Genomic DNA, 19,410 nt, shown 5'->3' with positions numbered 1-19,410 from the left:
CAAATCTGTGCCGGGGGGAGAATCTAATAGTTTGCTTTTTGAATAGCTTCTTTTAAAAAAATGGGTCAATTTAATTAACAGTGCAATGTGTCCCTCATTTAGCCAATCTGTGATATTGTAGGAATTCTACACAATTACTATAATTTAAATAGAAATACCTAGTAATCTGGGGAGGGGGGTCAGAATCTAATAGTTTGCTTCTTGAATAGCTTCTTTTAAAAAGTCGATTTGATTAACAATGAAATATTACCCCCCCTTTTTTTCAGCCAATCTGTGATTGCAGGGATTTTACACAATTACTACAATTGAAATAGAAACGCGTAGTAATCCGTGGGGGGGGGGGGAGAGAGAAGGTAATACCTTCCTTATTGAATCGCTTCTAGAAAAATTAGTCGATTTAATTAACAATGCAGCGTCCCCTCCTTTTCTCACCAGCCAGTGATTGTAGGAATTCTCCTAATTACTTTAAGTTAAATAGAACTCCTGGGCATCTCGCCGTAATGGGGGAACGAGACTGAGCAGGTGAGTTGTGTGTCTGTCTGCTCAGTCTGCGGTCCAGGTGTGAACTTCTGATGGCCAACGTCGAGGGCTTTCTAACCCCAACCCCCACGATCTCCCTTCTTTGGGGTTCTTTACCTTCAGACTGGACCCCTACTTTAATTGAAGGGCGGTCTGGTCCAACTCTGGTTTAGAGTGTGATGGCTGAATGTCTGTATTTTGCTTTCCACCACCCCCCAGTTCAAGCTTCATGGCTGTGTGGGGATTCGAACCCTGGTCTCCCAGATTCTAGTCCAACACTTTAACCACTACGCCACACTGGCTCTTTCCACACTTTCAGTTGGCATTGACAATAAAAATATCCCATCGATCCTGACTTAAATGTATACATTAATACAGGCGGCCCGTATGTCCAGGTTGATGATTTTAAAAAAACTCCAAAAAATCTCATTAATTTTTTTAAAAATAGGAAATGTGCCGGGGGTGTGTGTCTGAGGACACCTTGGTGCACATGACCACATTGAGGACCTCAGAAACAGAGGACTGTCCTCTAATAGCCCTTCAAATAGTCCACAATCACACCATGCGTTTAAACTAATATCGTACCGCTTTCAAGGGTCATGGCTTCCCCCAAAGAATCCTGGGAAATGTAGTTTGTTAAGGGTGCTGAGCATTGTTAGGAGACTCCTCTTCCCCTCCCAGAGCTGCAATTGCCGGAATAGTGTAACAATTCCAAGGGGACTCTGGGAATTCATAGACTCATAGAATCGTAGAGTTGGAAGGGGCCTATAAGGCCATCACGTCCAACCCCCTGCTCAATGCAGGAATCCAAATCAAAGTGTTTGATTTCAATCAATGCAGGAATCCAAATCAAATTGTACATCTGTGGGAGGAATAGGGCTCTCTCCTAACACCACTCAGCACCCTACACTTCCCAGGATTCTTTGGGGGAAGCCCTGACTGTTTAAAGTGGAATCACAGTGGAATAAATGTATGGTGTGGATGTGGCCACTGGATTCTCCTTGAAATGGAAAGAATGGGCTGTGACTCAGTGGCAAAGCATCTACTTTGTACGCGCATGGTCCCAGGTTCAGTCTTCAGCTCTGTGTCATAGAGCCGCCGCCTTCACCAGCAGGTCCCAGGGTGGGTTACAACAATTTGAAATCCAATATTGAAAACAGTTGAAACAAATTACCGTCACCGGAATTGGATGGGTCCCAGAAACACCTGTTTCAGTGTGTCAAAGGCCAGGGTAACAGCCATAACGTTTTCAATGTATGGATACTTTTCCTGATTTTATTTGTAATCTGCATACTGCCTTGATATAATCGATGAAAACGCGGATACTCAATATTTCAATAATGAATAAATATCGAGCTAGATGTACCCCATTTATCTCGCTCTGTGTAAGGCGGCTTCCTTTGTTCTTGGTTAAATCAGCCCTTTTTTCAGAACCATGAGGGCTGGAATCTTGCTTTGTTTGTAGGGAAAGGAGTATGCGCGCTTTGCATGCAGACGGTCCCAAGTTCAATGCCCAATGGCATCTCCAGGTAAGGCTGAGGCAGACCCCAGTCTGAATCCCTGGAGAGCTGCTGCCAGTCAGTGCAGACAATACTGAGCTAGCTGGACCAACGGTCTGAGTCAGCATAAGGCAGGTTCCTACGTACTTATGCTTTTAAACAGGACACACAGCCTTCTTCCCCGCCCTCCTGGTCCTTCCCTTGTGATCCTTTGTCTCACGATGCAGCCTTCTGCTCCGCTGCCCTCGGAGCTAAGAGAACCCGTAGCATCTTCCCGCTTGCAGGGTGTCCGAAGCCGAGTTCCAGACCTTGTCGAATTGCACTTGGATGGGCTCCGGCACTCTCCACTTGCATTTCTTGTCAGGGGCAGCTGTTATCGCCCGCAAGCAGGACCTGTCGGCCGGCATCTTAAGCTTTGTGATCCGTGGCTCAGTTCTGTTGTCATTTTGTTTGTTTGCATGTTCAATGCTGTTCCTCCATGCCTCCCATCCCAGGGAGGCAGGCTGGATTCATAAGCCCCCAGTTGGGATCTCTGTGGACAGTTAACTGGTCAGTTTTTAAATTTTATTTTATTGTTGCAAACATAACTGGAGGGGGGGGGAGAGAAAGAAGCATGGTCAGTTGACATTGGAAATGGAAATGGACTGCCTTCAAGTCGATCCCGACTTAACGTGACCCTATGAATAATGGTAAGCGGTATTCAGAGGTGGCTTACCATTGCCGTCCTCTGAAGCTGAGAGGCAGTGACTGGCCCAAGATCACCCAGTGAGCTTCATGGCTGTGTGGGGATTCGAACCCTGGTCTCCCAGGCAACTCTGGACAGAATCATTGCACTGAAAGTACATAGATGTGCTCAAAAAGGTTTCTCAAAAATGAAAAGCAAAACTGAAAAAGTAATTGTTTGCTAAAGGGTTTATTTATTTATTTATTATACTTTTATACCGCCCCATAGCCGAAGCTCTCTGGGCGCTTTACAGTACCTCAGAAATAGTCCTCCTCTTCCTTTCATTTTTCTTCTCATTTGATCTGTCCTGCATTTCACTCTTCCTGAATTCCAGATTAACTGGGAGCATTTCTCAAATTCATTCCAGAATTGGAGCGTGCACCAATTGGATGCAGGTTTTAGGATGCAGTCTCCAGATCGGGGAGAGATTTGATGCCGTTAGCATTTGAAGACAAGCTTACCCAATTCCCACTTTCCAAAACAATACATGAACCGAAAGACAGCCATCCTTTGAAATTTGCACTTCTCTGAATTTTGCAGTGCAGTTCTCCAGCCAAATCATATGTACAAAAATGCATACACTAGTGTAAAGCGTGCATATAAATGGATATATTAGCAAAAAGAATGTACAAAAATGCATTATAGTTGGGCAAATTGCTTTACAAAAACGTGTCTATTAGGGCAAACGGCTTAACCTGTTCTATCTTACGGGGACACTTCTATTTCAAGCCCCCCTATATTTCAGGGGTGGGAACCTATAGTCCTCCAGATGATCCTGAACTACAACTCCCATCATCCTTCGCCATTGGCCATACAGGCTGTGACTAGGGATGGATGATTGTCACTTTGATTCTTGCTCCTATCTTAAATTCAGTTCTCCACATTTCTGTTGCAATTTGCAAATTCTTTTTTTTAAAAAATCCTCATGAAAATTCATCTGTGTTTAAGTGCAATTTCTCCAACTAAACACATTTTTGTAGGCGGTTGTGACTAAGGCACGCAATTTGGGGAGCTATCTCCCTAGTATAATGCATTTGTGTGTCTGATTTTCACTAATGCATGCATTTCTAAGCATAGTTTACACTTTGTCGTTGCTATGTGCCTTCAAGTCAATCACGACTTATGGTGACCCTATGAATCAGCGACCTCCAATAGCATCTGTCATGAACCACCCTGTTCAGATCTTGTAAGGTCAGGTCTGTGGCTTCCTTTATGGAATTAATCCATCTCTTGTTTGCCCTTCCTCTTTTTCTACTCCCTTCTGTTTTTCCCAGCATGATTGTCTTTCCTAGTGAATCATGTCTTCTCATGATGTGTCCAAAGTATGATAACCTCAGTTTCATCATTTCAGCTTCTAATGGTAGTTCTGGTTTAATTTGTTCGAACACCCAATTCTTTGTCTTTTTCGCGGTCCGTGGTATCCACAAAGCTCTCCTCCAACAACCCATTTCAGATGAGTTGATTTTTCTCTTATCCACTTGTTTCACTGTCTAGTAAATGTGTTTTTCTACACATTATGTGGCTGGAGAATGGCACTGCGAAATTTGAAGGAGTCCAAATTTCAAAGGGTGGCTGCATATCACTTCTCGTCCTGTTTCAGGATGAAATTTCAGACATTTCCCCAAGTGGTTTAACAGTCAGCGCATCTTCCAAAAAGAACTCTGGGAACTGTGGCTCTGTAGAGGGGAAGATGGGGTCTCCAAAGCACTCTCGGCACCCTTCGCAAATGACACTTCCCTGGATTCTTCGGGGGAAGCCATGGCGCTTTAAAGTGGGATAGCAGCGGAATGAACCTACGCCGTGAATGTGGCCTTTGTTTGGCTGTGGCTTTCCCCTTCCCTCTGGACGGGCCTGCCTTTCGCTGGGCCTTTTGTTTTCTCTGTCTGTGCTTGGTTGCTTTACGTCGCTATGGCAAAGACAATCAGCAACACCAAGGGCGTTTGGCTGTTGTTCTAGGCCATCAACCCCTGGGATTTTCTTGGCTGCCTTGAAACAACAAATAGCAGTTGCTATTCTTTCTCTTCCTGCTTTCTTCTCGGCTTCGTGGTTCCTCTCATTTGCTGCCTCCCTTTCTTCCTCTGGAGGAATCTGTTTGCCTTTCTGGAGCTCTTCCCTCCCTCCCCCCCATCAGCCCCCAGTTGCATTGATTTTGCCCCTCCATAACATCGATTATGACTCTTTCACCCCAGGCTCTCCCCTTCCTGGCCTGCATTGGTTTTCTCCATGCTGCCCAACATCCTTATATATATATATATCTCCACGGCGTGCACAAGACTCGTTATCACGCCAGCCTCCAATTTGTCAAGTTTATTCAAAAAGGGATAATGCTGTTTACATGGCGGACCCTCCTTTACAACCCTCTTTGTTCTTCTTCAGATGGTTTCTTTAAAGAAGCTCGTATTTTTTTGCTCCCATTCCTAATTTCACCATCTTTGGCCCGCCAGAGGTTGCTGAACTAGAACTCCCATCGGCCCCGGCAAGTACGGCCAATGGCCATGGATGGTGGGAGTTGTAGTTCAGCAAGACCAGGAAGGCCAAAGGTTACCCACACCCACACTAAGGGCTGTATCCATGGTTAGTCCTACTTAGAGTAGACCCACTGAAATGATTAATTTAGGTCCGGTATAGCACAGTGGGGAGGAGAGCCTGGCTGGGAGTCCAGAGTCTGTGAGTTCAAATCCCCGATCGTGTCTCCTGGGTGTCAAGGGCCAGCTAAAGATCACCCCACAGTGAGTGGCTCAGGGGCTACGTGCCCTACCACCTGTGCAGCCGTGGGCAAGCTGCATAGTCCCAAGGAGCCCAGTTGCCCCCAGCTGGCAGTTGCGGACAAGGAAGGGGCTGGCTTGTGCAGCTGTGGCAAACTGAGCAGGCCCTAGCCAGCTGGGGAGGACTAGCCTCAGAGGGAGGCAATGGGAAAACCCCTCTGAATACCGCTTATCATGAACACCCTGTTCATAGGGTCACCATAAGTCAGGATCAACTTAAAGGCAGTCCATTTTCCATTTCCATTTAGTTTGAATGCTCATGCACATTATGCAGTGTAGTCTGTTTCTTACCTCATAGGTGGGACTGAGAGCTAGCACCTTGCCCAGGCTACCTAGTTTGTTGCTGGCAGAGGGGGAGATTTGAACCAGGAATTCTCTGGCTTGGACCCTAAGATAGGAGAGCCAGTGTGGTGTAGTGGTTAAGGTGCTGGACTACGACCTGGGAGACCAGGGTTCGAATCCCCACACAGCCATGAAGCTCACTGGGTGACCTTGGGCCAGTCACTGCCTCTCAGCCTCAGAGGGAGGCAATGGGAAACCCCCTCTGAATACCACTTACCATGAACACCCTATTTATAGGGTCGCCATAAGTCGGGAGCGACTTGAAGGCAGTCCGTTTTCAGACAAACACGTAGAGGAGCAGGCTATGGTGGCATGATGGCAATGCTCTGCCTCCACAGTCAGAGGCAGGATGATTCTGAATACCAGTTTCTGGAAGCCGCAGGAGGGGGAGAGTTGCTGTTGCATTCAGGTCCTGCTTGCTGGCTTCCCATGGGTATGCGAATGTGCTGCTTCATCCACCCTGATGCAGATTTAGAAATCATTGCCATAGTGAAAGAGAACCCCAATCCCTCTCACCGCAGCGGGGAGCAAGTGTGGCGAGGAGGCCCGCGCACATGCTCAGCCCGCTCTCCGGGTGTTAGCTGTCGATGAACAACATTAAGGCCTCCCACTCTTCCCCCCGCCCTGGCCCGCTTTCCATCCTTAAGGTTCTTTGCTTCTAAAGTGGACTTGGACCAAAGTATTCCACCGCCTCCACCATCAATCTTTATTGCAAATCAAGCCCCATTGGAGGCAGGCCCATGAAGGGAAGTGGGGCGCTGCCCCACCAACCTCGTTCTGCCCTCAGCTGGCTTTCACCTCTCTGCCTTCTTACTTAGAACCAGTCCAGGGTGTGGCCTAGCCTGTCAGAGCTTGGAACTACAACTCCCATCAGCCCAATCCAATGGCCATGCTGGCTGGGTCTGATGGGAGTTGTGGTTCAAAAAAGTAACTTTTCCAAGCTCTGTGCCTTCCTCCTCCTCCTCCTCAGGCTCGGCGTTGCCCTTGTAGAACTCAGCAGGGAAGAGAAGGTTGGGGACAAAATTGGAATGAGTTGGGTCCGCCTGCCATTGGCTCTGGCTCCACCTACAGTTGGGCTCCCTGCCTGCCCAATGGACACCGGCCAACAGTGCAAAACACTGACACCCCACAAGCCTGGCCATCCCTCTGAATCCCACTGGTATCTTTCCACTTTCTGTTACCAGAACCCTCTTCAGAAGAGAGCTGAGTTCTTTTCCCCTTCTGTGGGTGGGTGGGTGGGTGAGGCGAGAGGGAAGCACTGGTTTCATTGTCTTTATTCGGAGAAATATTGAAGGCTGTCAAGAGTGGCAGTGAGGAGGGAGGGCAGCAAGCCGTGAGCACATCCAAGGAAGGAGATGCTCATTATGGGGCTTCTTGTTTCATGGCCCTGTCGTGTGCCGCATGCCGAGAATTCGGCTTTAATTGGCGGGTGTGCTGGGCTGGCAAATGGCTTGGCTCTGTCTGATACTCCAGACAGAGGGCTGTACTTGGATCTGGAGATGCCTATGGACTTAGAAGGTTTGGAAAGGGGATTCAATTTTCTTTTTAATGGGGAAGGTAGATCTGTCAGTGTTTTGTTGTGAAGCTTCTGTATACAGTGACAGTCTACCTGTGAACATCAGGTGCTGTAGGAGCAGGCTGCTGATGTCCTCCTTGGGGTCCTCCCTGGGTCCGTGGCATCCCCAGGTATGTGTGGTAGAGCCTCCCTGCCTGAAACCCTGGAGAGAGAGCAGCTGCCACAGTATAGGCAGTACTGAGCTAGATGGACCATTGGTCTGAATTCCTATAAGGCAATTTCCTCTTTTCCTCCAGATCTCTTATGTGGGTTCAAATCCCCACAGAGCTCCCTGTGTGGAGGTTGGCAGGTCACTGGCTCGCAGCCTGATCTTTTTAAAAATATACTTCTATGCTGACTGACTGATGATTTTGGGTGGGAAGATCAAGATCAGAGGAATGGAATGGAGTATGCTTCAGAAGGGCATGGCTGGCTGGCTGGCACCCTAAACAGGAGCACTCCACACTCCCCCCCATGCCTGCTGATATGGCCCTCTTGAGCACGGATGGTGCGATTTTGGTTCCATAAGGATCCACACTCTGAGAATGAGTTTGCCGTTAGTAGTATATCCTGTGGGGTGGTTATTGTAGGTGGTTGGTTCCTGATAATAGCCCTAGATTCCATCGCCTTGGAGCATCACACCAAAAAGAGCCAGACTGAAGGGCTGGGTTATGCTGATGAAGGGGTGGAGCTATGCAGATAGGAAGTAGAAGGGAGTGGAACAGAGAGGCGGTAGCACAACAGGAAGTGGCTCCCATTGAATTCTATGAGATTGGAGTTAATGGGGAACATAGGCAGCCGCCTTATATAGAGTCAGACCATTGGTCCATCTAGCTCAGTGTTGTCTACGCTGACTGGCAGCAGCTCTCCAGAGTTTCAGGCAGGGGGCATTTCCAGCCCTCCCTGGAGATGCCATTGGGGATTGAACCTGGGACCTTCTGCATGCAAAGCAGATGCTCTACCACTGAGCTACAGCCCTTTCCCCTTGCAATCTAAGCTATAGCGGAGAGCAGGTACAAACACCAAGGGGGCTTCCATTTGGTCGTATTGGGGGGGGGAAGCCCAGCATTCTGCAAAATGCTGGAAAAGAGAACCTGCTTCCTGGCCCGGGAGATGTAATGAGCCTCCCCCAAGCTCCCTGCCATAAAGAGACATTCTCCATCTAAACCACGGGCAGTTTTTGGTACTAAATAATAAAAACCAGTCCTGAAGTTGAGAGCCTGAATGTGCTCCATTCCTTTGTTCTCTCTCACTCTCTGAAAACTAATGGCAGAGGTTTTTTCCCCCCGCAATGTATCTGTGTTTTGGTTCATTTGCTCCTCCTTGACCCAGTTTTGTATAGAACGTGCTCCGTGGGTCCACCTTGTTCTTTTTACACTCAAGAAGATTGACAGCCAAGGGGCACTGGAAGAGCCTTCCAAGCATGGAGGGTGGGTGGTTTCTCTTTGGAAGATGGCATAAAGATCAGTTCTTTTCCATGGCAACCGAAGAATAGAGAAAAAGGGATGAGAGTTGGCGGCAGAAAGTAGACCAAAGCCTGGTTCCAATTGGGTGAGGGATTCAGGGGTGTTGTCACCCAGGGATGCTGGGGGGGGCAGAGTTTTACTTTTTTTGGAGCAGGGTCCCAGCGGGGTTCCTATGTCTCCAGGGTCCTACAAGACAATCAGCTTGAAAGGGGAGTGTGTTAGCCACTGAGAAGAGTCTTCTCAAAGCTGTGGTTGTCTTCCTCTAGCTGAACCTCAAAAAGACATACCTTCATCCTGCATTCATCGCTCGCCAAAACTCTAAACAAAGTAAGAGACTGAAAGCTGATTTTACTGTATGATCTTAGAAGGTTGTATAATCTGGTCTCCTCCTGGGAGGAAGGGCGGAATGTAGATCTGATCTAATTGATTGATTGATTGATTGCAGAGGCATGGCTGTGAGGGGGCATGGCATGACTATCATGAAGGGACTCTGCGCTTCTGAATTTGTCACTACACTACTGGTGAGGATGAAAAACTGGGCAACGATGATTTGCTAGGTAGGGCGGTACGGATTGACAGACCTGTCCATTTTGGCCAGTTTCTCATTTGTCCGTTCTTAAGTTCAGCTCTCTACGTCTGCACATTAGTCTGCGATTTTTCTAAAAAAAGTCCTCATGAAAATTCGTCAGCATTTTTGCATGAATTTATCCCAACAGATCCATTTTTGTATGCAGTTTTGCCTAATGTGCACCGTTCTGCAGAGCCATCTCCCCAATATAATACATTTTTGTATGTTATTTTCACTAAGGCATACATTTCTGTCATTGTCCCTGCCGCCGCCACCCTCATTAATTAAGCGTATATCCTGCTTTTCCTCCCATAGGAACCCAGAGCGGCAAACAGACGAGTGATTAAAACATCTAAACACCTCTAAAAACAATTCCAATATGAATGTAGACTGGGAAAGATCTCTGCTTAAAAGCCTTATTCTTATGCACTTTTTACCTCTGTAGATGATCATTATGATTATCAGAATTTATTACCTACCCTTCACTCAGAGGTTCCAGGACGGGTTACAACAATTTAAAAACATATCATTAAAAACAGTCAAAAGCAACCCAAACAACAACACGGAAAATAGGGTGGGTCCTAAAAATATGCCTCTCGAGTGTCGAAAGGCCAGGAAAAAGTGGTACATGAAGTCACCAGACGCACCTCTGCTGGGAGGGGATTTCACAACTTAGGGGCTGCCACAGAGAAGGCCCTCTCCTGGGCCGCCACCACCCCCGAACTTCTGAGGGTGGCAGAACTACCAAAAGACACCCCCCCTCTGCTGATCTCAACAGCCGAGAGGGTCTGTAGGGAAGGATGCCTTTTTGCGCACACTCTCGGGCTGGAGTACTCCGCTGCAAATCTGGAGACGTGTGAACTCCAAAGGAGGGCTGTGTTTCGGTTCTCTCGTGGTTTCAGAAAGCGTGAATCAGGTGGGTTCACCTTTAAATGTAAACTGAATCAAATTTCTCCCGCAACCCTGCAGGGAGGCAAGTGGGTGGGTTCAAGTACAGGCTGCTTTCGAGGATTTAGGTGCTCTGAATGCTGGACTGCATCAACTGGCCACTTGCAGACCTGTCTTGGGAACTTCTGCATTGGCAGGATTCCCATGACTCCCAGACTGCACAGGGCCTTTGAAATGTGATGGACTCTGCAACAGGGCTGTGGAGTCGGAGTCGGGAGCAATTTTGGGTGGAGTCGGAGTCAGTAGAAATGTACCGACTCCAACTTCCAAATACATTTTGATTGACAAGAAGCAATTTTGGGTGGAGTCGGACAGTAGAAAAATAGAGGAGCTGGAGTCGAAGGTTTGGCGTACCGACTCCACAGCCCTGCTCTGCAGTCTGCATTTGTAGCTGGAGCAGATGCATGTGTGTTGGCTGAGCTGCTTGACTGCCATGGCGAGGGCTATCAGCTTGTAATATGATTTATTCTGCATCAACAAAAATGGTTGATTTTTGTCTTATTTGAATTTATTGTTGGCTTTTGTAAACATGCTTCTCTCTGCACCCCCAGCGCTTTGTATTTTCATATTTTGAATGTTCGCTGCGAACCACTTTGGGCACAGCGTCCTGTAGAAAGGTGGCATATAAATTAACTCAGTGAATCAATCAATCTGTCCTGTCGCATGGACTCTTGCCTGTTGCCCATCGCTTGCAAATAAGGTTTAAGAACCAGGCTGCCAGAGTACACAAGGGTGGAGAACGTGTCAAGTGCAGGGCCACGCTCTCTCCGGGGGGGCACCTGCCAGAGGCGGGTGTGGACAGAAGCAAAAGGGGGAAGGGCTGTAGCTCAGTGGTTAGAGCAACTGCTTTGCGTACAGAAGGTCCCAGCTTCAATTCCCAATGGGATCTCCAGATAGGGCTGCGGAAAGATGCCCTGTCTGAAACCCAGAGAAGACCCTAGTTAAGTGGTAGAACATTTGCTTTCCATGAAGTCTCTGGTGTCTCCAAGTAGAGCTGGGAGAGATTCCCTCTCTGAAATCCTGGAGAGCCCCTGCCAGTCAGTGCTGACTACATTGAACTGGATGGACCGACATTCTGTCTCCCATAATACTAAGACTCCACCTGCCCTACACAATTGAATGCCCCCATTTCTATGGGCAGTCCAAAGGTCCAAATAGGCATCCAAATGACATTGATGATGCTTCGGACATTCAGAAGCAGAAAGGATTGGGAGATCTTCAGCCTACTGAATCGTGGATGGTGGGTGCTTAATCCTTCCACCTTTCAGTATACGGCCTCAACTGCCCTATACATTTACACCAGGATCATACCATTTTAACCAGTCGCGGCTTCCCCCAAAGAATCCTGGGAATTGTAGTTTGTGAAGGGTGCTGAGAGTAATAATAATAATAATAATAATAATAATAAATTTTATTTCTGAGTCGCCTATCTGGCCGAATCAACGGCCACTCTAGGCAACGTACAATTTCGTCAATAAATACAATAAAACCACAAGAATCATCATCATAATTAATAATTAGTGGCTAGGAGACCCCTCTTCCCCTCACAAAGCTACAATTCCCAGTATGGTTTAACCGTCAGTCCCTCTTCCCAGGGAACTCTCAGCATCCGTTACAAACGACAGTTCCCAGGATTCTTTGGGGGAAGCCACGACTGTCTGAAGGGACATGATACCTGCCTTAAATGTATAGCGTGGATAGGGCCTAAGTGTGTCTCCCTTTCTCAATGGGACCATCCAGTGAAGCTGGATGAGCAGGGGAAGATTCCGAACAGACAAAAAGGGAGGATGTCTTCACACGGTGCACAGTTCAGCGATGGAATTTGCTCCCCCAGGAGGCGGTGATGGCCCCCAACTTGGATAGCTCTCAAAGAGGATTAGATAAATTCAGGGAGGAGAAGGCTACCCTGGGCTACGATAGCAGCATTTATTATTTTTATTTATTTATTTCTTACATTTTTATGCCATCTTTCCTCCAAGGAGCTCATGGTGGCGTACCTGGTGGCATACACTTCCCTCATTTTCTCTTCACAACAACCCTATGAGGTAGGTCAGGCTGAGCGGTATAGTGACTGGCCTGAGGCCCTGTGAGCTTCATGATTCGAACCCTGGCCTTCCAGGTCATAGTCCAGCACCTTAACCGTTAGATCATGCTGGCTGTGTCACCTCCAGGACCAGACACGATATGCCTCAATACCAGTTGCTGGAGAACAGCAGGAAGAGGGCTGTTGCGACCAAATCCTGCTTTTGGGCATCCAAAGAGGCGTCTGGCTGGCCACTGCGGTGCGCTGTGCGGGCTTTCTGTGTATGATGGGGAAGGAAGGTAGCTTAGTGGTAGAGCATCTGCTTTGCGTGCAGAAGGCCCCAAAGGCATCTGCAGATAGGGCTAGAAATGCATCCTGCCTGAAATCCTGGAGAGCTGCTGCCAGTCAGTGCATACACCACTGAGCTAGATGGACTTGGTACAAAACGGCTTTCCCTGTTCCTATGGGCTAAAGGGGCTACTTTGATCCTATGGCCGCTGGGGGCTGCTCACTTGACAATGACCTGTGACAGGGCCTTTTCAGTGGTGGCTCCCTGTTTGTGGAATGCCCTCCCAGGTGAGGTGTATCTGTCTCCCTCCTTAATGACGTTCACGAGGAATGTAAAAATGTTTCCGTTTACCCAGGCATTTGATGGCTGAAAGACAACTGTTCCTGGCAACCCTGAAATCATTGGCTGAGAGAATGTTTTTAACAGTTGTTAGAATGCTGTAAAAATGCTTTTTTTAAAATCATGGATGTGTTTGCTGCCCTGGGCTCCTTGAGAAGGAAAGGCAAGATAACAAAAGAAATAATAATAGTAATAGTAATAATAATGAAATGTGGTGTTGGAGGAGAGCATTGTGGATTGAGTGTTCTTGCACTCCAGTCCTGCTTGCGGGCTTCCCCCAGGCACCTGGCTGGCCACTATGAGAACAGGATGCTGGACTAGATGGGCCACTGGCCTGATCCAGCAGGACTCTTCTTATGTACCATGGACCGCGAAAAAGACAAATAATTGGGTGTTAGAACAAATTAAACCAGAACTGTCACTACAAGCTGAAATTATGAAACTGAGGTTATCATACTTTGGACACAACATGAGAAGACGTGATTCACTAGAAAAGACAATAACTCTGGGAAAAAGAGAAGGGAGAAGAAAAAGAGGAAGGCCAAACAAGAGATGGATTGATTCCATAAAGGAAGCCACAGACCTGAACTTACAAGATCTGAACAGGGTGGTTCATGACAGATTCTGTTGGAGGTCGCTGATTCATAGGGTCGCCATAAGTCGTAATCGACTTGAAGGCACAGAGCAACAACAAAGTGATTCATAGGGTCGCCATAAGTTGTAGTCGACTTGGAGGCACATAAAAAGAAAATAATAATAATAATAATAATACATTATTATGGGATAGAAAGGAAACATTAAATCACCCACTCAGCCACATTCCCGCATCGTTTCGCCTTGTCATGTGAAGTGCTTTTGATGCCTTGGCACGAGGCCGGTGGTTCTGGGGCTGTGTGCTGGATGGCCACGGTTGCGCATACTTTGCAATGTGGAGGCAACGCCGCCAAGACAAGGGGCTGCTTGTTTGCAAAGGGAGGCGGCGGGTGGCTTGTCAGTCAGGGGCTACATTTTCTCCAGCAGTTTCTCCCATTAGTCCTTCGGGGAGAACAGAGGAGGGGAAGGAACTCGAGGCCGTGACCCCGCCCAGCCCTGGCTAACGAGGCGGGATGGAATGTGCTTAGCGGAGACGCCCACGGCACAGAGAGAGACAACAAAGGCAACGGCTTGAGAAGGGGAGACAGACTCCACTTCAGAGAGCTGCAGGGGGTTGGCCATGAAAGTACATTTGTAAAATACAGATATGCTGACATAATATATATATATATATATATGCTGATCGATGCTGCCGATGGTGGATCAAGCAAAGTTCCACTTGAATTGCTCAATGGGCTTTTAAAATATATATATATCTGGCAGCGACATCACTTAGCTCTTCTTTAGTAGGGATGCTGTGTGTGAGAGAGAGGCTCTGGGTATTGTGACCCGTTGCAACGACCAGAACCTGGTCCTGGGAGCAGATATTGCTTCATGTTTCTAGTCCTTAAGACGGTCAAGTGAGGCATGTGAGTGTTTGGCCGGGGCCTGGTGAAATTTCAGGAGCTGAGCTGGATTTCTTTCTGTTGGATGGGGTTAGTTTGTTTGCAGCCTTTCTACCCTGCCATTTAGCCAAAAGAAGGGGTGGGGATTCCCGGATCGGCTTACGGAAATTCGTACAAACATCCCCTGCCATCAGACTCACAATCTAAAAGAGACATGGCACGTGAGGAAAAAAGAGTGGGAGGGACGAAGAGAAAGAAAGCACAAGTTCTTCAAGTTCCCGGCGATGTCAGGAACAGTTCTGGCTGTCTTTCCCTTGATCATGAGCAATCCATTCTGCCGATTTTGGTTTCACGTATTCTGAAGCTTGGATAGAGAGGAGGAGGGTGTGGCTTGTGGGGACTCCTGTGGGGCGGAGCTTGTAGGACTCCAGCGGGAAAGCGTCCTGTAGCTGTTGCTGGCCCAGGCATAGTGGGTTGAGCCTGTGCAATTCTCACGCGGGGCGAAGGAGTTTCAAAGGGGAACTGCAAGCAAGTCACTACGTTGCTTTCCTACCTGGCTTGCCTCACCTCAAACAGGCAGGCAGGGGTGGGGCAACTGTGGCAGCAGCCCACCCTTGCATCTGCAGGTGACGCAGTGCTCTGAGGCTTACCGCAGCAGCCTGCTGCAGAGCCTTTCCCTGCGCCTGCATGGGTAGTGCAGGTTGAGCATGCGCACTAAGTGAAAGTGATGCGCCTTTGACTTTTCCACAAACAATAGTAGCAATAATAAAATCTGGATTAGCGGCACACTGTTCTGGCAACCGGCCAATGGAGGCTGTTCTGTTCGGGCGAATGGGACTCTGCCCCACCAACCACAGATGGGGGACAAAACTAGGATGAGTTGGCTCTGTCTATCATTGGCTCTGCGTCCACCTCCTGTGGGCCTCTCTGCCTTCCGCCCCACCAGCCCCAGTGGGCACCAGCCTCTGCCGCAACTGGCCCAGAGACCTAAACCCTGACCAGGCTGCTGTTCTCCTTTTCCTCTTCTTGTTTCCTGCTTGTTTGACAGGTTTGGGTCCTCCAGGTGACTGATTTATTGGGCATTCATCCTGATTTGATTGCACAAAGCTTATGCAGAGATTTAGGCCATGTCCATTCTTCATCAAGCATTCATTCTAATTTCTTTGTGGGGTGGATGAACAACAATAAGCATTCATCCTGCATGTGTCCTTGGTTGCTTGCAGCGTGTTTGTATACATTCCCATGAGTCATTCCTTCATCCCACACTTTTCAGCTCATTTCCTTGCCACTTCCCAAACCACAGAAAGCCTGTTTTGTTTGCACCAGGAAACTGTCCTTCAACCTTGGGTTCCCAGATGATGTTGGACTACAAATCCCATCAGCCCCAGCCAGCTTCGCCGCTGGTCAAGGGACCATGGGGGTTGTAGGACAACATCATCTGGGGACACAAAGCTGAAGAACACTGCAGTCGGGCAAGGGAACTGTTTTGGCACCACAGGCCAGATCATGATACAAGTGTATAAAATTATGAATGGCATGGAGAACGTAGATAGAGAAAAGCTTTTCTCTCTCCCTCTCATAAGTCTCAAACTTGTGGACATCCAATGAAGCTGAATGTTGGAAGCTTCAGGACAGACAAAAGGAAGTTCTTCTTCACACAGCCCATAGTTAAGTTCAGGAGTGTAGTTGTCCAGGGTCTTAGAGGGGTTTTAGATGACTTACTTTTTTGGGAGTAGGGTCTCAGCAGGGTCTCTATGTCTCCAGCATCCTGTGGGCCAATCAGCATGAAAGAGGGTGGTGAGACGAGTCTTCTATCATGCTTCCTTGTCCTTTCCTGCTGATTGGAGCCAATCAGAGTGACAGTCAGCCACTGAGAAGACTCTTTTCAGTAGCTGACACTTCTCTCCTTTTCATGCTTACTGGCTCCTGGGGATATCTGTTGTTGTGGGAGAAGGCATGAACAAGGATCTCTTTCTCAACCCAGCAGCAAAAGGGGGGGGGCATGGCTGTGACTAACATGAAGGGACCTTGCACGTCTGAATTTGCCACTACTCTACTGGTTAAACTGTTAAAATTCTCTCCCAGAGGAGGCAGTGATGGCCACCAACTTGGATGGCTTTAAAAGAGGATTAGAGAAGTTCATGGAGGATAAGGATATCAATGGCTACTAGCCATGATGGCTATGTTCTCCCTCCACAGTCAGAGGCAGTATACTTCTGAATACCAGTTGGTGGGAACTGCAGGAGGGGAGGATGCTTTTGCGCTCAGAACCAATTTGTGGGCTTCCCATGGGCATCTGGTTGGCCATGTGTGAACAGGATGCTGGACTAGATGGGCCACTGGCCTGATCCAGCAGGCTCTTCTTATGTTCTTATTATCAGGATTGGCCTCGCAGGCCAAATTTGGCAGGTGGGCGGGGACACCTACCTGGCAATCACCTGACGTCACAGTGATGTGAGGTGATTTGATGCTTCAAAGTCCTGAAGTCAGAGCTACAATTCCCAGAGTGGTTTAACAATCAATCCCTCTTCCAAGGGAACTCTGGGAATTGTAGCCAGGGCCGGTTCTAAAGGGCGGCCAGGCTGGGCACTGGCCCGATGGCCCCTGGAGCTATAGGGGGCCCCTCAGCCGCCCCTCCACTCCCCTTCCATGATCCATGGCCCCCCTATGTCCCCCCATGTCTCTCCACTTACCTGTCTGCTGTCTTTTACCATTGCCCTTAACAAAGATGGTGGCCGTGGTTTCCCTAAGGTACTGAAGCCCCTGCTGCCATCTTAGTTGATGGCAGAGATGCGTGAGCGTAGCACGCATGCGTGCCATCAACAAGGATGGCAGCGGAGGCTTCATCTCTTTAGGGAAACCATGGCCGCCATCTTGGTTAAGGGCAATAGTAAAAGACAGGAGACAGGTAGGTGGGGTGGGCTGCGTGCGCCCGCAAACATGAATGCGAATGCACATGCCCATACACGCCGGGGCCCAGGGCAAGCTGATGCCCAAGGGCCCCGGCATTCCTGGAGCCGGCCCTGATTGTAGCTCTATGAGGGGATAAGGGTCTCCTAACAACTCTCAGCACCCTTCACAAACTAAACTTCCCAGGATTATTTGGGGGAAGCCATGACTGTTTAAAAGAAGAATCATAGTGGATTAAATATATGGCATGAATGTGGTCTACATCAGGTGTGGGAACCTTTGGCCCTTCAGATGATGCTGAACTACAACTCCACCATCCTTGGCCGTTGGCCATGCTTGCTGGGGCTGATGGAAGTTGTAGTTCAGCAACATCTGGAAGGCCAAAGGTTCCCACACCTGAATAAACACTAAGACTACTCTCTGATGGTTCAATAAAGGAAACAACATTATACTGAAGAAATATGCTATTGATCTTCACTGGTGCATCTGGGAGAGCATCACATGGTACCAGAAGTAATTTTAGTATTTATTTTGTCATGTTCCTGTTCTGTTCCAGCTATCTGTCAGAGTTAGCGTGCCCCTGAATACCAGTTGCTAGGAGTTGTACGTGGGGAGAGCTGAGCTCAGGTTCCACTGACGGGTTTCTCATTGGAGCATCTGGTTGACCCCTGGGAGAACAGGATTGTGGACTAGATGGGCCTTTGGCCTGATCCAGCTGCACAATTCTTCTGATGTTTGCCTATGGTGAAAACAGAGGAAGTACTGAATCATGTCGGAGATCCTGGGGGATAACAAAGGGTGAAATTTGCATGGTGTCACTTTTCTGGGGGTTTAACAATCAGTCCCTCTGCCCAAGGAACTCTAGGAATTATAGTTCTGTGATGGGAATAAGGGTTTTCAATCAGTACCTTTAAGAAACTACAGTTCCCAGGACCCTGGGGGGAAGGTGTGACTGTTTAAAGTGGTATAAAATGGCTTTAAAGTTATAGCACACATGTGCCTTTAGTCTAGTTGTCACAGAGGTGATAAACCTGCGTCTGGCCCATGCTCATTTCGACTGCGGCTGGAGAGTCTCACATCATTGAATGGCCCTTCCATACAAATAAAATCCCTTCCATATCAGAAAAAAAAAATTGAAGAAAGATTTCAGCTTCGCTTCTCACCAACTGCAACAATCTTCTTCCGTGCAGTGGATTTAATTTACATGAAAGCCCAATTCCATGACATGAGCCTTCAGCTGCAGTCCAAAGTGGTACAGCCCCAGACATACCTCAATGAGAACTAGACTCTTGAGTATGTTTTGTTTTGGTAGATTGTTCAGTGAACGTCTCTCGCCTTGCATTCAATCCCTCTTAACTTCTTTCAGGGTGCCAGCCGACAACGTCAGATGAAATCGTGGTAGCCGGCTCCAAAGTGTTCCTCCGGTGCGAGGTGGAAGATCCTGATGACTCCTCTCTACAGTGGTCCAATCCTGCTCAGCAGACACTCTACTTCGGGGAGAAGCGAGGTAGAGGATCAGGGATGCCATCATGGTCTTGCATTGGGAGGAAGGTGGATAGAGCTGTCTTTGGGGACGGGTGCTAAAAATGATTCATTGATTTTGATTTGATTTGTTTGTTTTGCAACATTTAAAAAAAATATCTTTGTTAAGTATTAAGTTAGGAATGATCACTGCATAAAATACAAAGAAGAAAAACAATTCATTTCATAAAAATAAAAGCTTTTTAGTACAGTCTTATTGGATCAAGGTCAGCATAGCACTAAATCCATTATTTAAAGACAGGAGATGGTCTAACTTGGATTTCACAGAATAGTTGTTGGAAGGGGCCCAAAAGGCCATCGAGTCCAACCCCCTGCTCAATTCAGGCATCCAACTTAAAGCATACCTGGCAGGTCGCTGTCCAGCTGCTTCTTGAATGCCTCCAGTGTTGGAGAGCCCACCACCTCCTGAGGTCATTGGTTCCATTGCCATAGTGCTTGAATAG

General features: G+C 47.9%; 1 protein-coding gene across 5 annotated transcripts in view; it reads left to right on the top strand.

The window, feature by feature from the left end:
- Positions 1–19,410, top strand: part of CADM3 (cell adhesion molecule 3) — a 140,016-nt gene that overhangs the window by 74,786 nt on the left and 45,820 nt on the right. For all 5 annotated transcript variants that reach the window (XM_061606701.1, XM_061606700.1, XM_061606697.1 and 2 more), the window contains exon 2: positions 18,792–18,932. In XM_061606701.1, coding sequence (XP_061462685.1) covers positions 18,792–18,932 — 141 coding nt within the window. The remainder of the gene's footprint in view (positions 1–18,791; positions 18,933–19,410) is intronic.

Source organism: Rhineura floridana, chromosome 22 (assembly GCF_030035675.1).
Source record: "Rhineura floridana isolate rRhiFlo1 chromosome 22, rRhiFlo1.hap2, whole genome shotgun sequence".
NCBI lineage: Eukaryota > Metazoa > Chordata > Lepidosauria > Squamata > Rhineuridae > Rhineura > Rhineura floridana.
Note: the sequence above shows the minus strand (reverse complement) of the source record. Positions and strands in the feature narration are given on the sequence as shown.